Consider the following 20,166-nt stretch of genomic DNA (forward strand, 5'->3'; position numbering starts at 1 on the left):
CATATTGAGGTGGTGTTTCCACATTTAGTAATTAGTCATCATCTACTACAAGTTCCAAAAATGATGACCATCGAGGTCAAAGGTCAAAGTCGGAAACGGAGCCACATATTGAGATGGTGTTTCCACATTTAGTAATTGGTCATCAACTACTACAAGTTCCAAAATAATGATCATCGACATCAAAGGTCAAAATACTTAAAACCTAATATCTCGAAAACGGATCCACATATTGAGGTGCTGTTTCCACATTTAGTAATAGGTCATCAACTACTACAAGTTCCAAAATAATGACCATCGAGGTCAAAGGTCAAAATACTTAAAACCTAATAACTCGACAACGGATCCTCATATTGAGGTGCTGTTTCCAAATCTAGTAATTGGTCATCAATTACTACAAGTTCCAAAATAATGACCATCGAGGTCAAAGGTCAAAATACTTAAAACCTAATAACTCGAAAATGGATCCACATATTGAGGTGCTGTTTCCACATTTAGTAATTGGTCATCAACTACTACAAGTTCCAAAATAATGACCATTGAGGTCAAAGGTCAAATTACTTAAAACCTAATAACTCGACAACGGATCCTCATATTGAGGTGCTGTTTCCAAATCTAGTAATTGGTCATCAACTACTACAAGTTCCAAAATAATGATCATCGAGGTTAAAGGTCAAAATACTTAAAACCTAATAACTCGACAACGGATCCTCATATTGAGGTGCTGTTTCCAAATCTAGTAATAGGTCATCAACTAGTACATGTTAAAAAAGTACTGACCATCAAGGTCAAAGGTCAAATAACTTGTAAACAGAGCGTCGGATAAATTTGTGTGACCTAAAGAAAGAAAGAAAAACAGCATGCTTGGCCATTTTGGCGATAGAGGAGAAGGCAGAAGAGATTATATCAAAGTAAAAATCAGCTCACCAAGGAAAAGAACAGTTTTCAAAGTTCCATGTTGCACACCATCTATAGAAAAGTGATGAATTCTTCAACCCAGAAACTATAATTCTTTCTGTTGCTGCAGATGTTCAAGCTTCTCAATATTAATACACTTTAAATAAAATAAAAAAGGAACGGTAGGAAAAAGTTACCTAACATTTGTATTGTTATTATAGTGAGGGTCCTAAGGTACAGTGTATTGAGCGCAAATCTGTTCACCTTACTACGGAAAAAGAAAGTCGGTTCATTTTAACAAGCTCAGCATTTTATACCTTTTTGTGCCATTTAAATACGGATGTCCTATTTCCTTTTGTAGCAACGAGAGAGAGAGCGAAGACAGACCATTTTTAACTGGCTTAGAATTTTATACCTTTTGTAATACTTAAACAAATGAAGGGATAGACTTGTACCAAGCAGAAGCAAAGAAATGCCATTTAACAAACTAATAATTTTTGTGCTACACAAATAAACAACGATATCAATTTGTACTAACCAGAAAAAGCGAAGAAATGCCATTTTTAACCAGCACAGAATTTCTAGACCATGCTGTACTACTTAAATAAACAAGGGGATAAATTTGAGTGGTCTATTCAATTTTGTACCAACGAGAAATGCCATTATTAACTAGGTCAGAATTTCTAGACCATGTTGTACTATTTAAACAAACAAAGGAATAAATTTGTACTGACCAGAAAAAGCGAATAAGTTTCATTTTAACTAACTCAAAATTTTATATCATTTTGTAATACTCAAATAAACGAAGGAATAAATTTGTGTGACGTATTCAGTTTCGTAGCAAGCAGAAAAAGGAAGGAAATAACATTTAGTACTAATCAATTAAACGAAGGAATAAATTTGAGCGATCTATTCAATTTTGTAGCAATCAAAAGAAAAGCAAAATAAACGAAGGAATACATTTGAATGTTCTATTTTTTGTGCTACTAGATTTTATACTATTTCGTATATTCGTGTGTCACACAGAGAAAGGGTAACTTTAAAGTAGCATTGTCTTTCCCGTCACGTAAAAAATCCACTATATAAGGAGCTTTGAAATTACACAAAAATAATGTCAATAGCCGTTTGCCCTATGCTATATAAGAAACAGATTTGCGCTCAATACACTGTACCTTAGGACCCTCAGTATAATAACAATGCAAATGTTAGGTAACTTTTTCGTACCGTTCCTTTTTTATTTTATTTAAAGTGTATTAATATTGAGAAGCTTGAACATCTGCAGCAACAGAAAGAATTATAGTTTCTGGGTTGAATAATTCATCACTTTTCTATAGATGGTGTGCAACATGGAACTTTGAAAACTGTTCTTTTCCTTGGTGAGCTGATTTTTACTTTGATATGATCTCTTCTGCCTTTTCCTCTATCACCAAAATGGCCAAGCATGCTGTTTCTTCTTTCTTTATTAATTGGAATTCTTTAGAACGCTAATTGCTATGGAGTCTGTTCTACACAATTTATGACGCAACTCTCGTCTGTAACCAATGGCAGTTCTGGTTGGTTAAATCTTACATTCAAATATGTTGTTAGTGATCGGGAAACTTTGGACTTTAGAGTCGCCCCTCTATAAAAATTGTTCCGTGAGCACCTTAGGATTTTAAATGGCACAAAAGGGTATAAAATGAACCTTCTTAGTTTTTCTTCTGATTGGTACAAAAGTAAAATAGACCACTCAAATTTATTCCTTCGATTATTTCAATAGCACAAAAAGGTATAAAATACTGATTTAGTTAAAATGATCCTTCTTCGCCTTTTCTGGTCAGTACAAATTCTTTCCCTTTTTCTGCTTGGCACAAAACTAAATACTCCATCCAAATTTATTTCTTCTTTTATTTGAGAAGTTAAAATGGTCCTTCTTGCTGCAAAATTGAATAACCACTCAAATTTATCCCTTCATTTGTTTAAATAGTACAACATGGTCTAGAAATTCTGAGCTAGTTAAAAATGGCATTTCTTCGCTTTTTCTGGTTAGTACAAATTGATTCCTTTGTTTACTTGTGTAGCCTTTTCTGTTTGGTACCAATTTAACCCCTCGTTTGATTAAAGATTACAAAAAAGGTATAAAATTCTATGCCAGTTAAAAAATGATCCTTCACGTTGGTACAAAAGGAAATAGGACACCCGTATTTAAATGGCATAAAAAGGTATAAAATGCTGAGCTAGTTAAAATGGTCTTTCTTTCCTTTTCTTCTGATTCAAATTTATTCCCTTGATTATTTGAATAGCACAAAAAGGTATAAAATGCTGAGTTAGTTAAAATACACCTTCACTCCTTCGTTTATTTGAATAATCCAAAAGCTATAATGACCCTTCACTTTTTCCAGTTGGTACATAAGAAAATAGTTCACTCAAATTTTATTCGTTCTTCACTTTTTTCTGGTTCGTACAAAATGATATAAAATATGGCCCTTCTTCGTTTTTTTCTTGCTACAAAATTAAAAAGTTATCCCTTCGTTTGTTTAAATAATACAAAATGGTATTGGAACTTCTGAGCCAGTTAAAATGGTTCTTTCTGGTTAGTAGAAATTTATTCCTTTGTTTATTTAGTAAAGAAACAAAATATATTCATTCTTCAAATTTTTCTACTTGGTACAAAAGTGGATAAGTCACTCAAATTTAACCCTTGTTTATTTTAATAGCACAAAAAGGTACAAATTGCTGAGATAGTTACCATTGACCTTCTTTGCTTAAGCAATTCAAATTTATTCTTTCGTTTGTTTGAGCTATTTAAATAGTTAAAGAATGGACAAAACTAAATAGGCCACCCAAATTTATTCCTTCACTTATTTGATTAGTACAAAATGTTCTTTGCTTTTTCTGCTTGCTACAAAAGTGAATACTCCATCGTTTATTTGATTCTTACAAAATGATATAAAATTTTGAGTTCTTCGCTTTTTCTGGTTAGTACAAATTTATTCTTTTGTTTGTTTAAGTAGTACAAAAAGGTACAGAATTCTGAGCCAGTTAAATATGGCACTTCTCGTAGGTACAAAATTGAATAGGTCACTCGAATGTATTTCTTCGTATATTTAAATACTCAGCTAGTTAAATTGAACTGTCATTGTTGAGGACACAAATTATTTCTTTCCTTCACTTGAATAGCACGAAAACGTACAGAAATTATGAACTTGTTAAAATGGTCCTTCTTAGGTTTTGTTTTCTGGTTTGATACAAAAACAGAGCATTCAAATTTGTTCTTTTGTTACATAAAATCTGAGCTAGTTAAAATTGTCATTTCTCGTTTGTTTAAACAGTACATAATGATATAAAATTCTAAGATAGTTGAAGTGGCTCTTCTTCACTTTTCCAGTTGTTACAAAAGAGAATAGACCTCCCAAATTTTATTCATTTTTCTGGTTGGTACAAAACTAAATACTCGATCCAAATGTTTCCTTCGTTTATTTGAATGCCATAAAAATGCTATTTATTTGCTTTTCCTCGGTGTACAAATTTATTCCTATGTTTATTTAAATAGTTAACATGGTCCTCCTTCGGTCTTTTTTTCTAGTTGGTACAAAACTGAATACTTCATTCAAACTTATTCCTTCGTTTATTGCAGTAGTACAAAATGGTATGAAAGTCTGAGTTAGTTAAAATGATCCTTCTTCGCTTTTTCTGGTTAGTATAAATTTATTGATTCGTTTATTTTAGTGGTACAAAATCTGAGCTAGTTAAAATGACATTGCTCGTTAGTACAATTTTGAATAGGTCACTCAAATTTATCTCTTTTTTGTTTAAATCGTACAAGATTATATGCCATTTTAACTAGCTGAGAATTTTATATCTTTGGTTTCTTTCTCGTTAGTACAATAGCAAATAAGCCACTCAAATTTATTCATTCTTTACTTTTTTCTGCTTGGTACAAAACTGAATAGGTCACACAAATTTATCCGACGCGCTGTTTACAAGTTATTTGACCTTTGACCTCGATGGTCAGTACTTTTTAACATGTACTACTTGATGACCTATTACTAGATTTTGAAACAGCACCTCAATATAAGGATCCATTTTCGAGTTATTAGGTTTTAAGTATTTTGACCTTTGACAACGATGGTCATTATTTTGGAACTTGTAGTAGTTGATGACCAATTACCAAATGCGGAAACACCACCTCAATATGTGGATTCATTTTCGAATTATTAGGTTTTAAGTATTTTGACTTTTGACCTCGATGGTCATTATTTGGGAACTTGTAGTAGTTGATGACCAATTACTAAATGTGGAAACACCATCTCAATATGTGGCTCCGTTTCCGACTTTAACCTTTGACCTCGATGGTCATAATTTTTGGAACTTGTAGTAGTTGATGACCAATTACTAAATGTGGAAACACCATCTCAATATGTGGCTCCGTTTCCGACTTTGACCTTTGACCTCGATGGTCATTATTTCGGAACTTGTAGCAGTTGATGACGAATTACTAAATGTGGAAACACCATCTCAATATGTGGCTCCGTTTCCGACTTTGACCTTTGACCTCGATGGTCATTATTTCGGAACTTGTAGTAGTTGATGACCAATTACTAAATGTGGAAACACCATCTCAATATGTTGCTTCGTTTCCGACTTTGACCTTTGACCTCGATAGTCATTATTTTGGAACTTGTAGTAGTTGATGACCAATTACTAGATTTGGAAACAGCACCTCAATTTGTGGATCCATTTTCGATTTATTAGGTTTTAAGTATTTTGACCTTTGACCTCGATGATTATTATTTTGGAACTTGTAGTAGTTGATGACCAATTACTAGATTTGGAAACAGCACCTCAATATGAGGATCCGTTGTCGAGTTATTAGGTTTTAAGTATTTTGACCTTTGACCTCGATGGTCATTATTTCGGAACTTGTAGCAGTTGATGACCAATTACTAAATGTGGAAACACCATCTCAATATGTGGCTCCGTTTCCGACTTTGACCTTTGACCTCGATGGTCATTATTTTTGGAACTTGTAGTAGTTGATGACCAATTACTAGATTTGGAAACAGCATCTCAATATGTGGCTCCGTTTTCGAGTCATTAAGTTTTAAGTATTTTGACCTTTGACCTCGATGGTTATTATTTTGGAACTTGTAGTAGTTGATGATCAATTACTAAATGTGGAAACACCATCTCAATATGTGGATCCGTTTTCGAGTTATTAGGTTTTTAAGTATTTTGACCTTTGACCTCGATGATCATTATTATGGAACTTGTAGTAGTTGATGACCAATTACTAAATGTGGAAACACCATCTCAATATGTGGCTCCGTTTCCGACTTTGACCTTTGACCTCGATGGTCATTATTTTTGGAACTTTTAGTAGTTGATGACAATTACTAAATGTGGAAACACCACCTTAATATGTTGCTCCGTTTCCGACTTTGACCTTTGACCTCGATGGTCATTATTTTTGGAACTTGTAGTAGCTGATGACCAATTACTAAATGTGGAAACACCACCTCAATATGTGGTTCAGTTTACGAGTGATTGGGTTTTAAGTGTCATACAAATGGCGTATCCCACATAAACTGTAAGACCCAGGTAAAATAGGTATGATATTCGTAATCAGCATGTCCGAAAACCCCCATATACCGAGTTTCACCCAAATTGGTTCAAATTGTCATAGAAAGAGCGTATGCCACATAAACTATAAGACCCAGGTAAAAATAAGTATGATATTCGTAATTAGCATGTCCGAGAACCCCCATATACCGAGTTTCATACAAATTGGATAAAATTGTCATAGAAAGGGCGTATCCCACATAAACTATAAGACCCAGGTAGAAATAAGTGTGGTATTCGTAATCAGCATCGTCGAAAAACCCCATATGCCGAGTTTCATCCAAATCGGTTCAAAGGGCGTATCGAATCGTAAATATAACTGTTTCTGCTCATGCGTGCTATTTCTATTAAATTGGATTTGGCATACGCAACCATGTGTGTGTATGTGTGTGTGTGTTTAATCAGAACCGGAAGTTGGGGGTAACAAGTGTGTATACTATGTTATTTAGGGGAGAAAAAATAGGTCTTAGTCTTTTACGACTACACATTGCACGTAGTCTGCTCCGAGGGTGGGAACAGTACCTCAATAAGTGGCTTCGTTTTCGATTTTGACCTTTGACCTCGATGGTCAACACTTTTCGGTCATATAGCTGTTGATGACCAATTACTAAATGTGGAAACGGCATCTCAATATGTTGCTTCGTTTACGAGTTTCACCTTTTACCACCATGGTCAGAACTTTTAGGACATGCAGTAATTGACAAATGCTATGTTACACAGGGGGTTGATAAGAGGGAACGAGTACACGCCCTTATATTTTTGTTATGCGCAAACAGGGGTTGAAAAATAAGCCATACTTTTTATTAGCTCTGCTATGTTAAATAGGTGGTTGGAAAATGTGTTATCGATCTGCTATGTAAGTGCTCATAAAAGGGAACGAATACGTCCCTTAAAGATTATCTGCTCTACTGTGTGTTCGTAGTCTCCACTTGATAATAAGCCATGTTCTTTTATTAGCTCTGTTGTGTTATTGATCTGCTATGTAAGTGCTGATAAAAGGGGACGAATACATCCCTGCTATGTTTCGTAGTCTCTGCTATGTGTTGGTAGTCTCCATGTATTCTCTGCTATGTTACGTGGTGTTATGTATTCTTTACTCTACTATGGTGAAAAAAGGGGTGGTGGCATGTTCGAAAACCCCCATGCGCAATAGGTCATAAAAGAGAACGAGTACTGCTCTGCTATGTATTCGTCATTATCATCATCATCATAGGTATTCTGCCTTTATTGGCGGGTCACTTGCTGCAGCTCAGAAGCTTCCATGCTCCACGGTCCTCCGCTAACCTTTTCGTCGTCGCGTATGATCTTTCTGTTTTAATATCATCCATTAATTGTAGTCTTATGTATTCGTAGTCTTATGTAATTTCTGCTATGTTAAATAGGCGGTTGGAGCTGGCACTGCAAGTGGAACAGTCTGTTATGTGCTCTTAGTCTGTAGTCTACTGTAATTTTTCTGCGTGGTGTTGTTATTTTTTAATATCGTAAAAGAGAACGGCAGTGTTATGGCTGGCTCGGAACAGTTTGCGCATATGCGCAGTAGGTCAAAAATTGGCCTCCATCTTGAATACACCACCATTATTCTCTGCTATGTTAAAATAGGAGTTGAGAAAAGTGCTCATAAAAGGGAACGAATCTTTGCTATGTTATGTTAAATAAGATAATAAGCCATACTCTGCTGTGTTATCGATCTGCTATGTTCAAATTGCTCATAAAAGGGAATGAATACACTCCTGCTATGTTATATGTGCTATGTTAAATAGGTGGATGGAGAATGTGTTATCTGCTCTGCTATGTGTTCGTAAAGTGCTCATAAAAGGGAACGAATCTTATGTGGCCTGTTCGAAAACCCACATATCCCGAGGTGCGCGGGCGGGGGTCCGACGCCAGCCAATCAGCGCGGCATGAAGGTCGTAAAAGACCGTGGTTGGACGGTTCAAGGTGGGCGTGACCGTGGGCGGGGTCACAGGTCCGACGCCAGCCAATCAGCGTCAAGGGGGCGGGGTCCTGCGCCAGCCAATCAGCGTCAAGGGGGCGGGGCAAGGGGTGGGGTCACGTGACCTGCGCAAGCCAATCAGCGTCAAGGGTTTGCGCATGCGCAGTAGGAAAAAACACAGCCCCAAGTGACCCCTTCCTACTCGCGTGGTAATCCATTGAACTGAGGGAAGAATGACCGAGACTGCTACACAAATACAACAAGTTGGTGATGACGAGGAGGAGTTGGGGACAAGAGAGACAACAACAGGCGGATCACGATTTTAGACTTTTAAGTCTAAGTTTTACCCATGTATTATGAGAGTAGCCTAACATTTGTATTTGCGTACTTTGATATCCTAGAAGAATAACACGACGTTCAGAAAAAAAGTTCGTTCTGTGGTTAAGTTCATCGCCACTGAAATACTTTTTTCTACATTCGCACCGGACTTTTATTCTCGTCATCTAGCCATCAATTCCATGGGGAACATGTACCTGAGGGATGACGACCGTACACTGGAGAAATTGTCATTAGAGAGCCACCGGGATCGATGGTCAGGTACTGTGTAGACTCTTCTTATCGCAAATATAACGTCACTCTCTTTCACCGTGTTTAATCCTTATCACATCATAATCTATATCGAAATAGAAAGTGTTCTGTTTCATTCATTAAGCAACCCAGGTTACGAATCTCTTACCATTCACTCTACCAAGTTCTTGTTTACAAAACCTTAGGGTGACTTGTCAGTTTTGAATTCCCTGTGTCTTATTTGGTTACTGTTATTTTGAGCTGCGAAAAGTGGCAAGATCATGCTGAACAATACAACCTAACTTTCTTTCTAAATGTTGATATTCTTCCTTTCATTTTCATCCATAAGTCATACATAAAGCTCGAAGGAAGATGAGCGTATGAATCGGACACGTCAATAAATAAGATACAAAGAAATAGTTATTACATGCTAAAAAATAACGCTATGGTGTTATATGAGATCAAATTACACTATACAATCTACAAATCGCATTTAGCAGACATGTATTCATCTACTGAATAAAAACAATTTTTCAATAGTTACTTCTTTGTAGCATAAATATTTATTGACACAATGTTACGAATATATCTAGGGCGGTTATTATATAATGTTGGACCTAAGTATATGGGACCGTTTTGAAACAATGCTGTATGGTGATTTTGAATGTGGAATTTTCCCTATATCTAGCAGTGGCAGCTAATGTTAGTGTTGCAGCGTTGCGCAACGACCAAAGTATTTCAAGAAAAAAATATTATTATCAATACTAGTAAAGAATATAAAAATACTTTTTAATACTCGCATATATACACTTTAAATAACATAGTTTTTACTTCTGTAACTGTCCGTTCCGTTAACCCGTTTTAAAAAGCGAAAAATAATCAGTCACAGAGTCTCTAATTTATATTGTGTTGCAGCGAGCATATAACGACCAGATTCCTTCAGCGCGGCAATTGGAGCAAATGTTAAGTCTCCTTTCCCCTATCTCAGAAGTTAAAGGTTCTGGTCGTTGCAGTGCTTCTGCAATACAGCACGGTTTCCAGTGAACGAGAAGGTTTTTCGCGCTAATAAGATTTCTGAATTTTCTTTCACTAGCAATTAACAAATGAAATTTGTTTTTATGCATTCATATTTTTAAATTACGAGACCATACTGAAGGAAATCAATATAATGACAATTAAAAAAAAAGTGATTGCAGAATTACAAAATAAGAAAGAAAATATCCAGTAGAGCAGAAAACAAATGAAAGTAGACCCACATTTACAAGTTAATTCTTAGCTTATATTGATAATGAAGGCTTCTTCTACAGTAATTTGTGAATCAAATATTAATAAGTCAGTATGTAGAATCGCCCCCTCCCTCTCTGTGGATAGTATTTTAGTATATATATATTTCTTTTATAAAATAAGTATATTTTATACTCTTGATAATTTTCATATAAAACTGTATGATGGAGAACGCCACATTGAATTTGGGACTAGTTAGCAATGCTCAGGGGCGTGGCCACGAGGGGGTTCCGCCAGGTCCGGACCTCCGAAAAATTTCGAAACTTGACTAATATTTGTAGACTTTCCTAACGAATTACACTTGTTAAACACAGAAGTGATTGATGTAGGCTAAATATTTTATTTTACGCTTCATCATGTACTCCTTTTTTTCTTATAAAAATAATTGTTCTATCATTTTTTCTAAAAATATAGGTGACAGTAATTAAGAATTACTTAGTGTCTTTTCGGGTGCAGTATGAGACAGGTTCCGTATTACTTAGACGTATTGGACCTCCCTCAAATACTTTGGACCCCTCTCAGCTAACATTTCTGGGCGTAGAACTAGCAATGCAATGTTTTGATGTTCTTTGATTTTTGGCTTCTGTTACATGCTGATCCTACATCTGGTGGGTTTCGAGGTATCCTTTCCAGAACATATGACATTGATAAGCATTGTTTCGCCTCATGTGGAAGTATATTATGTTTATCGTGGATTGCGTAACAACCAAGACGGATGATTTGGAATGTAGTTTTTTTTCTAATACGCACATGTGTGTGTGTTGATGTATGAATATGTGACATTCGGAATTCATATACCAGTACCTCTTTTGTATCAGCTGTTTTGGTTTTTAATTATTAGATTTAATTTTATTGTGTGTGCTTTAATTCTGTAAATAACCTACAAATTCTGAATGAATTGTATACCATGACTTCTGGAAATAATTTACAAAAAACACTGATCAGCTTTCAACTGAGGAAAAACTTGGAATTAAGGCTTAGACAAAACAAGCAAAGGACAATTCAGGAGAGTGTTCGAAAAAAAATCCAGTTTAAATTTACAGGATATCTTATGGCAGTAATGTTGTTTGCACTAGATACATTTTCTCAATTTATTTTAAATTATCCTGGATAAACTGTGAATAAAGTGTGTTCAATGTACATTTTTTTATAACACTAATCTCTGCTACGAACTCTCTTCAGTCAACACTGAAGAGGAATTCGGATCACTGTCAGGGACTGAGTTTGCTAGAATGAATCGTTCGCAATAATCTAGAAAAAATATTTAGTGAATCTACAAAGTTTCTGAAATTAATATTAACTGTACCTATGGCGTCAGCAAAATAAGAAAAGCTTTTTTCCCCATCGAAAAGAATTGACACTTTCAAGGAATTGAATGTCCCAAGAAAGGTTATCACCATTGGTTATGCTTTCCATCGAAAAAGACCTGACAATAAGAATACCAGAGTTCAACCAGAATGTATTAGACAGATTTGCTCCAATCAAAGAGAAGAGAATGAACTTACTAATTAATTAAGGTGATTAATCGGATAAAATGTTCCGCATTATTTTTTTTTTTTAAACAGAATGTTATTTGATTTCACATGTTACGTAGCATTTGCATCTAAAGTTATGCTGATTAGTCAATGAGTTCACTTTATATCTTCTGTCTCTTATCGTTCATACTACAACACCCGAAACCACAATCCACCAACCGCCACTGATATCTAGTATTATGACAGTGAGTCTCCTTTATTGGCAAAGAATGTATTAAGATTCTGGCGCGTGAAAACTACTAACTGGAATACATAAAGACATGGCAGTAGTAATATTTGTAGTCTTATAAAATGCTTTTCACGTGGTTCGCTAACTCTAGCGTTGGCTAATAATCTAGCAACTTTTCTTCTTTTTTTAATATGGAAGATTAATTTACTTCTTGAATCATTTCCTCAGAAGATGATGTCACACATTAACAAAGATTTAAAAATAAATACTTCTACAGCTATTTATATCCAAAATATTTTTAATAACTTTCAAGGCATGGAAAACATTCACTTTTTGTGCTAACGACATTATGTGGGTATCTCAAGTAAGGGTATTACTTATATGAAGACTAAGAAATTTGTTGAAGTTACATACTGTAAGTCAGAATTCATGTAAATTATTCGCAATTTAAAAAGAAAGTGAGGTTGAGGTTAGCGGAGAGTTGATTTTGAGTTTAACGTCTCTTTCAGCAGCGAGGCTATATGAGATGGAACCTACTTGATCAACGTGGAATCCAAAACGCATGAGCTTCCACCGGGAATTGAACCCAGATCTCCCACACCAAAGGCGCGTACGCTAATCGCTTAGCCACGAAGGAGCTCGAGGTTAGTGGAGAGTCTTAAATTAAAATCAGAAAATGAAAGTTTTGACACTTCTAAAACTGTTCTGAGTAAGCCGATTTCGAAGAAATGTCAAACAATTGTCCCAGCACATATTGTAGATTAGCAGGATTGATATTCAAATAGGATGGATATATTTTAAAAAACATTAATGTCCAGCTGAACCATGTCTAGTATATTTGGTAAATAAATAAATTAATTCGCGTCCCCTTATTGACTAACCATCATTAAGTATCGAACCACTTTAGATGCTTCAGACAATTATTTATTTGTGCTTTCCACAACTTATATCTGAAAAATTATCTCTTTCGATCCATGTTTATTAGATTTTTATAAAATATTGAGGAGATTTGAATATTTTGTTTCAATTTATGTTTAGCTTTAATAATTGCATGTTGAAAAGATAAATACATGATCTTTTCATATTTTAACAAACCATAAAAAAGCATGTAAATTCATTTTCTTTTATCAAAATAATAAAAAAATAAAAGAATAAATATGTTTCTTAGCACCTACACGAATATTATAGTTTATACTTACTCTTAAACACGTAAGAGAATCAAACATACTTTTTACGATGGTTTCGTAAACTATTTAACATGTTATTTATGACTGCGAATTATGAAATAGGTGAAAAATTTACTTACTAAAGAATCGATCCACCCTTTCTGTATAATGTCTTTTAATGTATACACCGTGGTTAGCTGGAGGTGGTGGATTGGCCATAGGAAGCCTTGCTGTGTTGTACTCTGGGAACCGATCATCTGTGGGCCATGTAGCTAGAAGCCCATTCTCATCCACCGTTCCATTCGAATAAGTTCTCAAAACATCCGCCCATGCTTTAGTAGTTCCATAAGTAAGTCCGCCATCTAGCCATGGTGTGATCTCATTTAGCTAAAATCATTGAAAAATTCTTTGAATAAAATTAATAACAGTTAATATTCAAAGATATTTTGTAACAGTCACTATAGTAACTATGGAACTATGGAAGCTGAATTCAATTTTAAAGAACTGAATTCTTCATAATAAGATAAAAAGAATGATCAATAGCCCTATTGTTTAAAAGACATTTGCATTCTTTATGATTATATTCTTACGCATCAATATAACATTAATTGCATCGGTAATTTTAGAAACTACGAGTTTTTCTCACAAGCTGAAATTCTTACATGGTATGGTTCGGTGAGGCTAGTTACACAGTTCTGTATAGATTCAACAGTAATCTATTGTTCTTCTACAGTAATACAGGTATAAGTTCAAACGATCCGCGATAATTTTAGAAATTATCCAAGTCCAGGACCACTGTTGTTTCTGTTGTGAATGTCCCAACACTGTTATTCCCAACTTAATGCAACATTCTACTATTATTAACAGCTGGCAGTCGTTATCAGTGAAGTAGGACATAGTCATAGAAAATACTGTCATTTCGTGTGTAAATAACAAATGGTACTAGACGATGGTAAGTGCTAACGAGAAAATTGGCGCAAATATGTTAAAAACAAAGCTTCGTAGAAAAGCGAAGTAATAAAACATGCTTGTGTGCAGGGGCGGCTATAGGATTTTAATTTTGGGTAGGTCCGCTCCCTCGCTTATAGATACATATACACATTTGATTAATCAATGACAGTACGGAATTACTTCTACAGTAGTGGTTGATGCTATTTCTTAAATAATTATCTACCATTAATATAATTGGTGGAAAATATATTTACTCTTTATTGTATCTTTTAGCGTTTATATATATTTTCAAAATTTTTGGGTAGGCCCGTGCCTACCCGGCCTACCTGTTAAAGCCGCCACTGCTTGTGTGGACGGGCAGCTTATAAAAACTAGTGGTAAAACTAGTTCCAGATACAACTGCAAGAGCAGCCGCATATTGACCAGAGATAGAACAGCCAAGTCGAGGCAGAAAGAGGCAGGAGAGGGTACAGAAAGAGGTCTGAGTGCATTGATTGTGTCTTTCAGTCACAATGTTGGAAATGTTTCTGTCTATCACGTGCTTGAGTGAATATGAGGTACGAGGCTTTGTTATATTGATCATAATACTGAACCTCGACTCGGCTGTCTTGTCCTCATGGTCAATGTACAGCCGGCCTAAGAAAATATGTTTTAGTGACATCGAAGAGGTAGAACAAACATTAATATTGAGTAAATTGAACAGCTTAAAACAAAATAGGTTTTGTATGATCGCTATGCAATTGAATGACTGCCCGTATTTAATTCATTATCAACCGCCTTCTCATTTGAAGTATGCTCCTTTTATCTTCGAATGTCATGCCTATTCCCATATTCTCTCTTATCTATTTTTCGTAAATGATAGTATTTCAATGTTTATTTCAATAATTAATTTATCTCGTAACTTAGAGCTACGTCCATTGTTCAAATTGTTAATATGTATATGTTTGCAACTTTTGAATTATTATTAATAGCAACGTAACACTAGGAAAGAAAACGTTGTGATAAAGCGTAGTGGTAATTTTAAGTATCGTATTGTAGTAAATGAATAAACAAACAAAGTGTGCCAGAAGACTATTATTAGCCACCATGGTCTAAATGGTGATTGAAGAATTCATCTTTTAAGGGAATTATTTATCTATGGTAAATGTCTAAACGGGTAAAAATGTTACTGCAAATGCTGTCTGCTGAGATAAAGGATCTTATTCATAAGCATATTCTCATAAGGTTGCCATATTACCCGATTTTAGCGGGTACCACCCGATTTTCAGGTTCTATATTCGTTCCCCGCTTAATCGTCTCTTAATCACGAAAAACCACCTGCTTTTTTGGATTGGAGAAAAATCTGACGAGTTTGTTGATAAAGGTTGTTATATTGAGATTTCTAAAAGAAAGTTAAAGGGAGTGAAAAATATGTTTAAAAAATGTGGCATAATCATACATATTTTGGTTCAACCCATGAATACTAATGTATGATCTCATGGGTGCTTATTTCTTTGATGACCATTGTGTCTACCTTAGCTGAACAAATCTATGATTTTACCTAGTTTATGTGTTCACCTAGTCTATATATATCACAAATGCTTGTAAATTGAATTACGGTATCCTTAGCATTTTGTTTAGATTAGATTCATTATTAATATTTTCTCTTTTAAAATATTCATGCTGTATTTCATTCATCGTGAAACCGTGGTAATTTTGTATGTTATTACGATTTCAAGTAGCAATCTTTAAAAATGATTCGAAATTTTATAAAAAAAATGGACCAATACTTCTAAATATGTTTTACCTTTCTTATGATAAAAATTTAGAAATTATTTTGTGTTTCTTAGAGAGAAAAACCGTATAAACAATATCTGCCATATATCGCTTGCTCTTTTTTTTAACTTGCCTTACAGATATCCTTACAATTACAGGTATCTTACTGTAATACTTACTTTACAATTCGAGATTTATATTTGTTGAACTAATGAAACAGTAAAGGCAAAAAATAAATTTGCTTTACTTCAGTTTCGTTAGAAAAGTACATCGGAAGTGTCACTTAGCAAAGAAATCACTAAAAAATGGTCCGACGGATCCCAGGTCAGTATTTGTAATACACCAAGTTTACATCAGTACTTTCGGTTTAGAATCCCCCGCTTTTCTAATTTTAAAATATGGCAACCCTATATTCTCTACAAAACAACACCACTAATACAGGAAAGAGAAATATTACCGGTATTTAGGTGGAAGATTGTCTGTGAAACTCGTGTTTAATCTGTTCAAGAAGGAACACCGAGACGTTCAAGTAACATCGGGCTGCGAAAATTTTCCGACAAAAGTAATTTTATGTGAATACGTTAGATTTAGTGTCCTTGTGTAAAAACTAATATCACTTGTTTCGTTTCACGTACAGATTTGACACAAGTACTTCTCATGTTTATGCTAATTGAGCTTCGTTTTTGTAAATAAGGTGTGGATCGGGTGTACAGGTATGGACATGTCTGAGATAAAATATTGTATGTCCTGTGTTTTGGAGGGGATTAGGTAACTATCAAGTAACACATGAACAACAAATATAACAGTTGTAGTTCGCGCATGCGCAGTACCAGACGAGGTCAATACACCAAGTTCTTTTGTCTGAGAGGAGATTCTAGAAACGTGTATCCTTTGTCTACAAGTTACAACGTGCAATGAAGTCGATTCGTGAATGGGTTTGTATTAAAAATGGCAAGTGACAGTGAAGTTCGGAGGCGAAAATGTGTGAACGGTGCTGTCTATTTATTGATTCGAGTAAAAAGGGTCTCAAAGGTGTTCTTCCACACAATGGGAATAAACTTGTTTCAGTGCCAGTCGCCCATTTAACATCTCCTCGTGAAAACTATCACAATTTATCTATGATTTTGCAAAAACAGAAATACAATGAACACAGACAGTTACTATGCTGTGATTTAAAAGTGTGCGGTATCATATTGGGACAGCAAGCAGGTTATACAAAGTTTTCGTGTTTTCTATGTGACTGGGACTCTCGGAACAAGGATAGACACTGGTTAGTTTCTGCATGGCCCAAGAGGAAACAGTTCGTGCCAAGAGTCCAAAAAAAATGTAAATCGTCCATTAATTGATTCTCAAAATGTGTTATTGCCCCCTTTACATATAAAATTGGGAATTATGAAGTAGTACGTTAAGAGTTTGGATAGAAGTAGTCCCTGCTTTCGGTACCTTTGTCAGAAATTTCCAGGACTGTTGGGTGCCAAAATTAAGGAAGGAATTTTTGACGCCCTCCAAATTCGGAAGCTTATGATAATCCTATATTCACTACGACGATGAACGAAACACAGCTTCAGGCATGGGAATCATTCAAGGATGTTTCCAGCAAATTCCTGGGTAATGTTAAAGATGACAACTACCAACAGATTGTCGAAACCATGCTGTACAACTTCCAGAAATTAGGTTGCCACATGAGCTTAAAATTACATTTCCTGCATAGTCATCTGGACTATTTTCCTGCAAATTTAGGAGCATTCAGCGAGAAACATGGCGAGTGGTTCCATTAAGGCATAAAAGAAATGGAACGAAGATACCAGGGGCGATGGGATGTCTCCATGGTGTCAGATTACTGTTGGTGTCTAGTGCGAGATAACCCTATTCAGGAACACAAACGCAAATCAACACAGCGTTCGTTTACATCAAAGCGCAGCAAAAAATAGTGTTCTTGTAGTGAGATTCATACATTCTAGAAATGAACATGTTACATTAAGTAGTGCTTTCTGTATATTCGTTACAATTTGATCATGTTCTATTCACATTCCAGATATTGTCTATTATGGTAAACTTTGTGTTGAAATTAAAACAGTATGAAAAAAAAAGTTGATTTCATAGAGTAACAAACTGTATGTGATAGGCAAAAATATAGTGTTCTTGTGGTGAGATTTATACCTTTTACCAATGAACCTGTTACTAAAGTAGTGTTTTGTATATTCGTTGCAGTTTGATCATGTCCCATTCAAATTTCCCATATTCTCTATTATGATGTTTTCTATCGAAATCACAACATAAAAAATTTCGATTGCAAATAGCAAAAAATTGTACGTGATAGGAAAAAACGGTTTCGATATTTGAAACCAGCACACCAAAATTAGGGTAAATCACCTCTTCAAGCTTTCGTAGGAGAAAAAACTTTTATTTCGCAGGCTGGTGTATCAGTGTAACTTCCAAGAGAATAATTTAGAAAATATACATTGCTTTGTGACAATTTCAATTTGTAATGTTGTGGCAACCCAACTAGAACTAGTGGCATAAGATATTAATGGCATATCAGTTGATGCTGTTTATTTTTTATTACTTTTAAATGTATATATAAACCATACGACTAACAATGTCATAACAATAAACATAAAATTTTACACTGCCTAGCGTTAGTTTTACGAACAACGTGAAGTACAAACACTTTAATCATTAAATGTTACCGTACTGTTTAAAAACATATTAAAATGTAAGTCGGATAACAATGTCGCAGGAGTCGATATGTTATGACTACGGAGCGGAAGTTCATGACCTTAAAAAAACATAGATATATATATGACCTATAAAATGCCCTTAAAAACATGGAAAAATTTCATAAATATTATGAAAATTGCGATTGAATTTGTAACTGTAACTTCAAAAGAATACAAAAAACGTAAAATTATAGGCACATGCCCGTGCTACAAGAAATTAGGTAGCTTCTTCAGTTGAAATATATAAATTTGATTTTAAATTAAAATAACCAAATAAACTACAAATTTAAACAGTATAATGATTAAGACCAACATAGCAAATTATTCAGCCTAAAGTGCACTTAACTCCAGCACCTCGGCCTACTATATAGCATGGTATGTTTCCATGTCCTTCGTGTTACTGCAAAGATAAAGATACTGCCTCCACGGTGTTTAGAATTATCGAATTGAATATGAAAAATCGTAAAGTGAAAATCAGGGACAAATTCGGGGGAGGAGGACTTCCTAAACAAGCTGCCTCTTACCGCCAAGATAGAGACCGTTGAAAAAGCAACCAATTTAAACGTCAGAAATTATTTTTAAAATATTACACACATAAATAATTTTGAAACTATTTCATGAAAATGAAAACTCCAAGTTTTTCATTTACTTTATACATAGTTGCAGTTGTAACGATCCCGTTACTATGAGTTGGAGAAGAAAAAAACTATGTAAAAGAGAAGAAAAGAAATATTGATGTTTTTGTGTTATTGATGATTATTTTTCTCTGATATGAAAAAATTATTAAGAATTTGTAACCTTTCCTTGTTTGCTTTTTCTAAAAAAAAAAGCAAAGGAAATGATGGGAATCTATTTATGATTGTAGTGAGCGAGAGAGAGAGAGAAATACATTCCTTTACAGTTGGTAAATTCAAGGTCGCTTGCGCGGTAGGAGACGTGCCTTATCGCGATCGTAGGGCCGTTATCCTTTGTGGGAGCTCGCAGCCTTCTCGGCTGCGAACTGACCCATGAATCCCGATGGAAGGCGGACGTTTCTGCAGTCTACGAGCAAGCGGACAATTTATCGTCGATGTTAAAAAATGGGACGCGTGTCTTGTTCGTTTGGCTTAGTTTGTAGTGTCTGCTATTTCCTGCATTTAGTTAAACTTGGAAGAAGTTAAATCAATTCACAAGAATAAAAGTGCTAGCTGTGCTGTGTTTCGTGATTTTCTTTCTTTTTTTAAAAAAAAGAAGAAAAATAGTGATACAAGAATTGCAAACGGAAGGTTGGTGTTTGACCATATGAATTTGTGCTATATAAGTAAAATTGAAGTGGTTAAATCATGCTCTGTGATTTTTCCAGTGTTCTGAATGGTGCTCGAAGTATTGAGTGAAATTCTGTCATTGCTTAAGTTTCCATATTTTTACGTCAGACAAGTGTGTTCCTTGTTCAGGTGTGCAGGGGCATTAGATTAATTCAATTTGTAACGTAGATATCTATATAGTTGACCTAAGTCTTGGTCGATGGGTCGCTATTACCTTTCGGCGACAAAAACCATCGTATTTTACAGAGAGCGATTAAATGGTGAATTTCCATGTGATTTCCTTATGG

The 20,166-nt window shown here is 34.9% G+C and overlaps 1 protein-coding gene across 1 annotated transcript in view; it reads right to left on the reverse strand.

The window, feature by feature from the left end:
- The window catches only part of LOC145666069 (dual oxidase 2-like), a 363,698-nt gene that overhangs the window by 265,668 nt on the left and 77,864 nt on the right, over positions 1–20,166 (reverse strand). The window contains exon 6 of the mRNA XM_081733166.1: positions 13,290–13,536. Within this exon, the coding sequence (XP_081589292.1) occupies positions 13,290–13,536 (247 nt within the window). The remainder of the gene's footprint in view (positions 1–13,289; positions 13,537–20,166) is intronic.

This window comes from Thermobia domestica, chromosome 12 (genome assembly GCF_964235325.1).
Source record: "Thermobia domestica chromosome 12, izTheDome1.hap1.1, whole genome shotgun sequence".
Classification (NCBI taxonomy): domain Eukaryota; kingdom Metazoa; phylum Arthropoda; class Insecta; order Zygentoma; family Lepismatidae; genus Thermobia; species Thermobia domestica.